General features: G+C 44.9%; 1 protein-coding gene across 2 annotated transcripts; it reads left to right on the forward strand.

Annotated features, from left to right (window-relative positions):
- The first annotated feature begins 2,866 nt into the window (after positions 1-2,866).
- PCMTD2 (protein-L-isoaspartate (D-aspartate) O-methyltransferase domain containing 2) lies at positions 2,867-9,649 on the forward strand. 2 transcript variants are annotated; one of them, XM_010144230.1, is made up of 5 exons: positions 2,867-3,199; positions 4,474-4,576; positions 6,308-6,479; positions 7,402-7,525; positions 9,040-9,649. In XM_010144230.1, exons 1-5 carry the CDS (start codon positions 2,893-2,895, stop codon positions 9,420-9,422), a joined length of 1,089 nt encoding a protein of 362 aa, XP_010142532.1. In that variant the 5' UTR covers positions 2,867-2,892; the 3' UTR covers positions 9,423-9,649. The 2 variants fall into 2 exon arrangements, with proteins under 2 accessions (XP_010142532.1, XP_010142533.1); XM_010144231.1 differs by having other exon boundaries at positions 7,483-7,525.
- The last annotated feature ends 495 nt before the right edge of the window (positions 9,650-10,144 follow it).

Here is a 10,144-nt window from a genome sequence, read left to right on the forward strand (position 1 = left end):
TACCCCGCGGCCTTCCTCCGGCACGGGGGCTCCCGCCTCTGATGGGGGTGCCCCCCGGTGGGGGCATGACCCTTCTAGGGGCCTCTCCCCCCGCCCCAGCACCTCCTCGCCGTCAGGGCGGCCTGGGGCCCTGGGCACGGCCGGGGGCCACCCGGGAGTAATTAAACCGGGGGTGGGGGAATATCAACATCAGGCTTCCCTAGATCTCCCTCCTTCTCCCGTCTCCCTCAGTTTCCTCGGCAGCAGCCTCGTAACATAGGTAGTGACCGAGCTTTGCGGTGTGGGGCATTTTAATTGGTGGTTTGAGAGGGATAGAGAGGACGGGAATGAAAGCTGGGGCAAGTGGAGCTTTGTTTTAATCGGTAAAGAGCCTCACCTTTGTTATTCCTTCTGGAGTGAATTACGTCAGAGCAGGGTCACCCTGGAAATCTGCTGGGGTGAAGAATTGCATTTTTGTGCCTTGTGTATTGTTTTGAGTCTTCCCCTGTGCATCTGCTGCTGTTTGCCTTGGAAGAAACTGCTCTAGTTTCAGTGGGGTTTTTTTTCGTGCGTCTGAATGCAGCTTCTCATGTCCGACTTGTTTGTTTTGCTTTTCTTAAAGGGGGAGATGGCAACGTGCAGTCGAAGGGCCATCTCAACACTAAAAGGCTGTGTGCTTTGATACCTGTGTTGTGGTCACCTAATGATGATAATTTTTGTGTGTGAACTTTGTCCCTGCTCAGATTTGTGGAAATCTGTGCTTTCCCCAGAGGTGTGAGAAGTGCAGCTGGGCTGATTATGGAGGGAGAGGAGAAGATTTTGGGGTAAAAAGTTTGTTAAAAATAAGCCCTACTTATAGTTCTGGTTCCCTTTTCCAATAAGAGAAGGGAAACAAGGTTAGACAAAGATACGGAATTACCCAAAGAGGAATTAAAATGTCAGAATTCTCTGTTCTGCATATAAATCATTATTTTATTGGAAATAAGCGAGTGTCCAGTCAAAGGGATCATTTCAGAGGTCCCTGACACCTCTCACATCTTGATCGCATGGAAAAAACATCTTCTCTGTTGTGGGACATGGAAGAGCAGTTGATGATCCTATACCTGAGCTAAAACCAGGTCAGACCAGTTGTCCCAGTGGAGCTTGCGTACATCAGAAAGAATTCGTTGGGGATCCCATGTGGAACGCTGTTAAAGGCACAACCTTTTAGCAATTCTTTCAATTAAAAGATGTAAATTTTTAATAGCAAGAAGAGCTTAAGTGGAAGAGGAAAGCGAGCGAGCCTAAGAGCAAAAGGTACGAAAGTCAAGGGAATGAACGCTCTCCAGGCAGAGCGTGTTTTGCTGCAGAATGTTCCCTAAAGTACATTGACCAAAGGTGTAAACAGCCCAGTATGTGCAGAGACAACGGGTTGGTGTGTGTGTAAGAGGAGAAAAAAACCACAAAAGAATTGACTGAGGAACCTGCCTTCCATTTGACGTGTTTCCACTGTAAATTAATAAAACGCAATCATTTTTTGTAGAGAAAATGAACCAGTAGCTCTGGAAAGGAGGGGGGTGGTGGGGGGTTTTGTAGGTTTTATTAATGATCTGGAGCTGGATTGGTGTGTTTGAGACCTGAAAGAATGAAAAACCAGCTGGAGTTCCCTGCCTGTGTATATCCGATTTAGTGTGTCCCTACAGGTCATCAGGGTGATATTTGAATAACTGAAATTTCCTTAGACTCCTGTAGCTTTTCTTTGTTTCCTCTCAGAATGAAAGTGTGTCATTTGCTCTTGCTGAATAATAAACCCCAACACTTCAGGTGTAGGCAGGTCTTCTGAGCCCAGGAATGAACTCTGGGGCTGCTGCCTCTGTGGTGGCTCTTGTGAGCAGAGAAAGGCCTTGTAAATAAATATATTTTAAAAACTCCTGTTGTGTTCTCTGAAAAGGATTTAATTTTTTTTTTATGATATGGGAAGAGAAAACAGTGAATTTTGAGCAGTAAGTTCTATGTTCTTCCCTCCCACCACCTCTTTCCTTAAAACCTGGTGATATTTTATACCTGAAGCACATAGCTGTGCTAAGTGCAATGCACAGGGTAGGAAGGCACTTGCTTTGCTTTCCCCCACACCGACAAGCCTGAAGAGGTTGCTGGAGGTGATGGTGAATTCAGAACTCTTTGTAATTCCTAAATCTGTGTCAGTGAAGAGTCTACAACTGGGTGTTAGCTCGTCTAGCACTTACGAGGACCTGAGAAATTCTGCATGCTCCAGTGGAAACTCTCCCTGCAGTTGCTGGCTGTATCGCTGAGTGCTTTGCTGAGGGTGGTGGCTCAAGCTCTGAGAATGAGCTGTGTGAAAGCGCCTTTGCTGCACTGAGCAAGCTCATACTCCAGGGTAGAGGGTTTTTAACCTCTGTGACCTGATGCATGTTCGAACAAAATGTAATTTGAGATTCTTCTGTTTCTTGCTGCTGGTGTCTGAGTCTCTTCGTTTCCCCTCAATGCTGCCAGAGGCAGGCAGTCTGTGTGTGGCAGCAATTCTGCCAGCCAGGTCCGACTTGCAGCATTGGTTGAATTTGCAGTGAAAAATGATCTATAAGCAGGCACTAGAATAATCCTTCCTCTGAAAGGGTTCAGTGGAAAAGCTGACACAGTAGTAAAATGTGGGTGGTTTGTAGACAGGCATCGCTTATTGATGTTGTCTGTTGTGATTTTCCCCACTAGCATCAGATACTGCATTTTGGTTTTCATGGTTTGCATGGGAGAAGGCTGGGGACTGCTGGTGGTGTTTTGCTGGTGCTCATTGTCCTTAGAGGACCTAAAGGTCGGTCTCAAAGTGCTTCATGTACAGCAGCGTAATTCAGCGTTGAGGTGCACGCTCTATCCCTCACCGTCCTTTCCTATTTTAGTGCTTATAGAAGACTCGTGAAGATGGGAGGTGCAGTGAGTGCAGGAGAAGATAACGATGAATTAATCGATAACCTGAAGGAGGCACAATACATCAGGACGGAGCTGGTGGAGCAGGCGTTCCGAGCCATTGACCGAGCAGATTACTACCTGGAGGAGTTTAAAGACAATGCCTACAAGGACTTGGCGTGGAAGCATGGGAATATCCATCTCTCGGCACCATGCATTTACTCTGAGGTGATGGAAGCTTTGGATCTGCATCCAGGGCTGTCGTTTTTGAATCTCGGCAGTGGCACTGGTTACCTGAGTTCCATGGTTGGACTCATCTTGGGTAAATACCTTTTCAGTCAAGCTCACTGTTTACAGTAGCTTAAAAAAGAAAAAGTTTTAGAATTGGGAATGAAGCGTTCCCAATGTAATGAAGTAATGAAGCTAAAAGGTAGCCAGGAAGAGAAAGAACACAGAGATCCAGCCAGCCAAATTACCAGAATTCTCACAGCCTTCTCTCTGGAACTGGATGGGCTCCAGATTTCGGGGCAGTTCCAAACAGGCAGCAGTGTTGTCATGCGGGTGGCTGTGGTGGATTCCTGCAGGACTGGACCCAAACTTGGGTTTGTGGCCCCTTAAACAAGAACCCAACTCGGGGGCAGGAGAGCTGCCTAAGCTAAGGTTGAACCTGTCCACAGAAACCCACGACTACAGCTGCTCTGCGCCTGGTTTTTACACTGTCCTGTCCAGACCAGAACATTCTCAAACATGTTTCCAGTTTTGACTCCAACTTACTGGTAGGAGCAGTCTCTGGAAGGCAGTTAGTGCGTCAGAATGGGCTTTCTGACCAGCTCTGCAGGAGGCACAAAGCATCGAAGTGCAGTTACACCATTGCAGCTCGTCCTGAAGTATTTGCTGCCAGGAGAGATGGTGAATGACCAGGGGGTACAAGTTGTCTTTCATGGGCCTGTCAAGAATTTTAATTGCTGGAATGGTTGTTGTCAGGGTTGAACCTCACTCTGTTAAGGTTACCTGGGGTGCCAGTGTGTCACTCCACGGCTCTTGAATTCCTTTGAAATTTTGGGAAAGTTACCAAGTCAATTCTGAATAAAAATCCCGAGGGCTGAACAGCTGCTGTATTTTCCCATTTATTTTTGCTGTTAATTCAGGTGCAGTGTATGGTGACTGCTGATTCCTTTGAGGAGATATTTAGCATATCAGCAAGGAGGAATAAAAAGAACATAGAGGTGTTTTGTTTTGGTTTTTTTTTTTTTGAGTGATTTACTAAAATGTGCAGCCTATTGTTCTGCACTGGATTTTTTTCCAGGTGGTCAGTTTTACAGCAACAGTATCAAGTGTTTCCCTCCTACCAAGGAATTTCCTGTGTAGTGAAGAGCAAACGATTCAAAATCAATTGTGCAGAACAGCCTCGTTTGCTGCCAGAAATTGCATGTCTAGGGTTGCTGTTCCCATTGTGGTACTAAGATAACTGACCCTGCCCCAGCCCTGGCTGACACCCACCAAACAGTCTCTTACAGGAAGTAACCAAAACTGTTCAATCCTGCGGGCCTTTGTGGTGCTGCCTGTTACCGTTATCCTTGTGTTCTAAACTTGCAGGTCCCTTTGGTGTTAATCACGGTGTGGAGCTTCATTCTGATGTCATCGAGTATGCAAAGCAGAAATTGGACTTCTTCATCAAAACAAGTGACAGCTTTGACAAGTAAGAATGTGGAATTTTGTGTGGATTTGGGTGGTGTGTTTGGCTTCGGCCATGGCAGCTCTCACGGTCGTGTGGCAGCTCTGGATTCAGGGTCACCTGAGGATTTGGGCTCCTTAGGCTTGCTGAGCTGCAGTGTGTGACCTTCGGAGCTGATCTGTGCTGTGGGGGAGTTTCAGAGGTGTTTGCTGTGTTTTTCACAGCGGAGCTTAGAGGGAGCTGAGGAAGGTTGTTTACTTTAAACTGCTCTTGCAGGTAACAGCTTCAAACTCGCAAGTAACAGTCCTAGTTATGGTTGTGATCTGAGAGCGTGCGTGGTTAGAAGAAAATTATGAACCGATTTCTGTGGTGGCCTAATGTTTTCTCTGAGAAAAATGGTGTTTTAAAATATGAAGGTAGTTTTATGATGATTAAGTTGGTACTAAAACTGCTTGGGATTTGATTTATGTTCTTCCAGAGAACCTCCATTTTGCTGCTGTCACAAGTAATAACTTCCCAGCAAGACAACCACTGCCAGCAGTAACCGCAGCAATAAAAGCTGTAACTGTCATATTTTTGGATCTGTCTCACAGTTTGTTCAAACAAGGGAATAAAGCATCTCTGGATACCTGATAGTCCTCCTCTCAGGGGAGGAAGGAAATTAAAGTCGTTACATGCTGGAATTTAAACTCCCTGGCCTTGTCCTGTTACTGCAGTGCTGGAAACCAGCTGGTGACAGGGGCTGGGTATTCTTGCTGTTGGCAGCAGAGTGAAAGCTTTTGGCGTGGAGGGGGCTTGCACGCAGATGACTGGATTTCTTCCCGAGTCACACTGCTGTTGTTTGAATAGGTGGTTTAAGGAAGATTTTTTTTTTTTTTTTTTTTCCCTCTCTCCAGACAAATACAGCTGAAGTGAGCTGAATTCAAAGATCAATGTGCCTGGAAAATTGGCCATTGCTGAGAGAGGCGTCTGCTGGGTTGTGCTGTCAGGACACGGAGTGCAGAGCTGTTTGGCTGCTCTGAATGTCCAGCACGCTTTGCAAACCCAGAAATCTTCAAGAAAGCATTTGGGAATAAATAGGTGCTGTATTGCCCTGCCTCTTGAGATACCGGTAGAGGAATGGTTATGTGGAACAACTTGTATCAAAATCAGCCCTTAGATGTTTTGGAGCATGTAAGAAAAACAGAAGCGTTATAAAATTGTTCATTTTTCTTCTAAACTGGATCAGAAATGCTATAGGGAGAAGTTTTGTTTTGGAGGGGTGAAACCACAAGTCTTTTGAAGCTCATGGCAAAACTTCTCTTGGCTTCAACAAAGCCGGTTTCTGACACATCGGGTGATAGTTCCCCACAACATCTGAAAACCATTTAAAAGCTTCTGAAAAGGCAAAAAACCCCTGCTGCAGTCCTTAAAAGACCTTCAGGTTTGGAATTGCAGGTCTGATATTTGTAGCTGTCTATTACAACCGAGTCAGCACTGGGTGACTGAAACCAGCTTGTTTTGAGGAGTTAGCGGCAACTCTAAGATGAACGGATGCATCTTTGGAGCTTTTCATCTGTGATTTCTCACTTCATTGTTCTGTGGTTTGGAGACTTGTAGCTGTGGTCTGTTTTGATGTTATCTAGAATACATGGGCTTCGGAGGAGAAATCCCTCCAGACTGTCTTTTTTCAAGCATCTTCCATTGTCTCATTTTTCAGAACCATGGTAATAGTTGATTTGATAAATTGCAGTGTTCCCTCTTCTTCCTTTTCAGGTTTGAATTCTGTGAGCCATCTTTCGTTACCGGCAACTGCTTGGAGATTTCTCCGGACTGTACGCAGTACGACCGTGTGTACTGTGGTGCTGGGGTACAGAAGGAACACGAAGACTACATGAAGAACCTGCTGAAAGTGGGGGGAATCCTTGTAATGCCTCTTGAGGAGAAGGTTGAGTGCCTTTCTACCCATTCTTCCCCTTCAGTTACTCTTAATTCTGATCTCAGTTTACTCAATAGCTCTGCCCTTAGCCTGCTCTTGGAGCAAGTTGAAGAAACCAGTTTTCACTGTGAGTAGAAACACAGCTCTGCGTGCTTCTTCGTGTTTAAGAAGTTCATAGTCCTACCAGTCTCTTGCATATTCCAGTCTGTTGGTGTCAACTGCAGATTTACTTTCACGCTGCAGAAAAATGCCAGCGAGGCTTTGTTCAAGCGAGGTGAGCTAGTGTTGAACTTAGTGGCAAAATACAAGATTTTACTCCTGGACTGGCTGATGGAGCATACGAGTTGTCCCTATTTACAAGGCTCCATGGTTTTAGTTACAAGTGGGTGACTGCCCTATGCAAGATTGCGATTCAGGTTATCTTTTTGGTGTAAAGGTGGGTTGTTCTAATGAGTGGCTGAGGTGTAGGGATCTGCCCTTTACCTCTCTCAGGTAGCTGAGATGAGCCGAGTGCAGTTCCTTCCCAGGAAGGTGCAGTGCAGGTGTAGTTGTAAGCTTCCCAGGAAGGCTTAGTGTAAGAGATGAGAGCTGGAACAGAAATCCTGCAGACGTCCTTCATGAGCAGATTTTCATCAGTGCCTGATGTGGTCAGACATAGAGATGTTCTGTTTCAGAGTGAGGAGGATCTGGCCAAGCAGAGTGACCCAGACTGCCAGTCCCCTATTCTGCTACGTCAGGTGAAACTCCTTGGGGTGAATCCTGTAGGAGTTCTTAACTTTCTCAAAAAAGCTCCTGTGTTTGTCCTTATTACCAAATTTCAGCTGTTGCAGCTTCTTTAACCACTTGTCCAGGGAGAAAAGTCGGTCATTTTTTGTTCAAAAATCACACTGTAGTTCACACAATGGACAATAATCTCCTTGTTTTGGTTTAGTTGACCAAGATCACTCGTACTGGTCCTTCTGCTTGGGAGACCAAGAAGATTCTTGCAGTATCCTTTGCTCCTCTGATCCAGCCTAACCATGCAGATTCAGGAAAATCAAGGCTTGTTCACTTGCGTGAGTACATTCCCGAGTATGGGGGAGGTTTCTTCTGCTCTTGGCTGTACGCTGCCCCTTTCTTCCTTAGGTGTAACATCCCTAGCAATCTTTGTGAGGAAAATTACCCCAACTTGCTTCCTCCTTTGAGGCTTGAGTGGGATCCCAGTTAGCTTCAAAGATATCTGTGGAGGCCTAGTGCAAGAATCACATTTGCCTAAAATAGTTTCTAAATGCAAAAGGTTTCTTGTGAAGTCATACCTAAGCTTTGGGGGACGTTTGGTCATTGGTTTTGTGTGTTCAGGCATCTGTTTCCACCCTGAATCTTGTACTGTCGTGGTTCCCAGGCACTGTGCAGGGGTGATGGGAAACACACCAGCAGTGCCTGTGAACAAACACAATGTCTGCTCTGAGGCTCTCACCGCCCAACAATTCCGAATTATCCTGACCCTGCAAGGCTTGAGGGACAGAAGTTGTGCAATTTGGGGTTAGCTCTTTGAAATGCAGGTTGTGCTCGGCGGCCTTAATCTTTAGATTAAGACTTTGGTGTAGAGAGGCCTCTTAAGAACACATGAAGACAGAGATACTTCCGTAAAGAGATTAGCCAGGCTTTGTTCTTATTCTGGAAAGGCGACTGTGCCTGACAAAAAGCAGCTCAGGAAAGAGGCTGTACAGTGCTGGAAAGCTCATTAAGTGCAAATTTCAGCATATTTGAATGGTGGCTTGATAACGAGACCTGCCTGTATATATATCACGTTGGTTTTTTCTGGTTTCTTCCCTAGGGTCACACGACTGCTTACTTGTCAGTGGAAGACAAGGCTTTTTGTCCCCATTTTAATTCATTTAGTACATGTACGCCTGTGCCTCAGTACATTGTTTTTTTCTTTATGCTGCATGAGCTTTGTTGTGCACTTACAGGCTGGCAGCAGCGAAGTGTGGAAGACAGAACAGTTCTCCCAGCCGTTAATGTGGGAAGTATTTTAATACAATAACTTATTGTATGCTTCTGTAATTACTTTTAGCAAATGGTTTCCAGCCTGTCTTCACCCGCTAAGTCCAAAGCAGTTTCTGAAGAGCACAACATAAACACACATTTTATAAGTGAAGAACTTGGCAAAGCTGAAGTAACTTCACAACAGAAAAATTATTTTATGGAAGAGTTAAATCGATTTTAGGTCTAGTTACCTACAGTAGGAAAATACCTTTTTTGAAGGGGTTCAGTCACTAAGTCTGCAGACTAGTCATTTTTAAGATGCGTGTATCATAAAATAATTGTGAGGACTTGATATCAAAATACAAATCTCTTCCTTTATCCCCCTTTTTTTCTTTGGTTAATGAGAGAAATATGTAATTAAATTTGTTTGCTAACTTCCAATGCAGTTTATCTGAGTTGACAGGAGTTGAATAGAGTTGGTTTTGTAATCACAGCAGGGAATTCAACTGGCCTGGTTTAATTTGAGCAAATAGCATTTTTCCTACGAGTTCTCTTGAGGGGAGTTTCTCCATATCTGTTCCTGGTTTTCATTTCATTGCAGCCCCTGTGGCGGTTCGCAGCCTCCAGGACCTGGCTCGCATAGCCATCCGAGGAACCATCAAAAAAATTATACACCAAGAAACCATGAGCAAAAATGGGAATGGGCTGAAGAACCCCCCAAGGTTCAAACGAAGACGCGTGCGTCGGCGGCGCATGGAAACTATTGTTTTCTTGGACAAAGAGGTCTTCGCTAGTCGTATCTCCAACCCGTCTGATGATAACAACAACAGTGAGGACATCGAGGAGGAGAGACGAGAGGAGGCAGAAACTAAACCCTCTGAACTAAAGCCAGATCCTCCCGTAAACTTTTTGAGAGAAAAGGTCTTGAGGTTGCCTTTGCCTGATCCCTTGAAGTATTACCTGCTTTATTACAGAGAAAAGTAATTTCCTTCTTCTAGAGAGTGGGAAGTAGGCAGAAAATAAAGTACTACTTAGGGCTTGACAAACATATACCACTTGCTTGCCTGCTAATACGACCACCCAGGGCAGTAGGCTGGCTGGGAACATGGCTGCTGTATACTTAAACATTACAGCTTCTTTTGAGTTTCTTCTTTCTTCTCAGTTGTGTGCTCTAGTTTTATCCTACAGCAGGGATTCCTTAGGAAGCAAGTTGGTGACATGCTCAGCTGCTTATGGACGGGAGGATTTAATTCCCTGAAACTAACTGCACAGAGAGATTCTAAAAATCTCATGGCTGCTCTTCCGGATTGCAGTTTTTTAATGTTCTTAAGCAGTTCCCCAGAGACCTTTGCTGTCTGGGCTCTCTCCCACTAAACCTGCCATGTGTTTACCCTGGCCTGTGCTTAATGGAGGATGAAGATTATTAGTGCAAACTGACCTGGCAAATCTTGTTTCTTCCAGTAATCTGAAAAAGCACAACTTTTACAGACAGGAAGGAGTGCTTGGCGCTACCCTTGTGGCATCCAGGTGTTGAATGGGAAGGAAAGCATCAGCTCCCCTTTGGCTGGTCTCAGTTTTGCTTGTAAACTATATATATTTTTTCAGTAAAAGATAAAAAAAACCAATAATCTATTGAATATTTTTAGGGGAAACACCAGTTCTAGGGAATTAGACTAATGGAGATGTGAAGTTGTTCGTTTTTTTGG

Source organism: Buceros rhinoceros, unplaced genomic scaffold, assembly GCF_000710305.1.
Source record: "Buceros rhinoceros silvestris isolate BGI_N320 unplaced genomic scaffold, ASM71030v1 scaffold28359, whole genome shotgun sequence".
Classification (NCBI taxonomy): domain Eukaryota; kingdom Metazoa; phylum Chordata; class Aves; order Bucerotiformes; family Bucerotidae; genus Buceros; species Buceros rhinoceros.

What these genes read in the sequence shown, in the direction of transcription:
- PCMTD2 (XM_010144230.1), top strand. Translation starts at nt 2,893, where the DNA reads ATGGGAGGTGCAGTGAGTGCAGGAGAAGATAACGATGAATTAATCGAT. An exon ending in CATGGTTGGACTCATCTTGG is followed by an intron (nt 3,200 to 4,473) that starts GTAAATACCTTT and finishes CTAAACTTGCAG; the next exon opens with GTCCCTTTGGTGTTAATCAC. An exon ending in ATCAAGGCTTGTTCACTTGC is followed by an intron (nt 7,526 to 9,039) that starts GTGAGTACATTC and finishes ATTTCATTGCAG; the next exon opens with CCCCTGTGGCGGTTCGCAGC.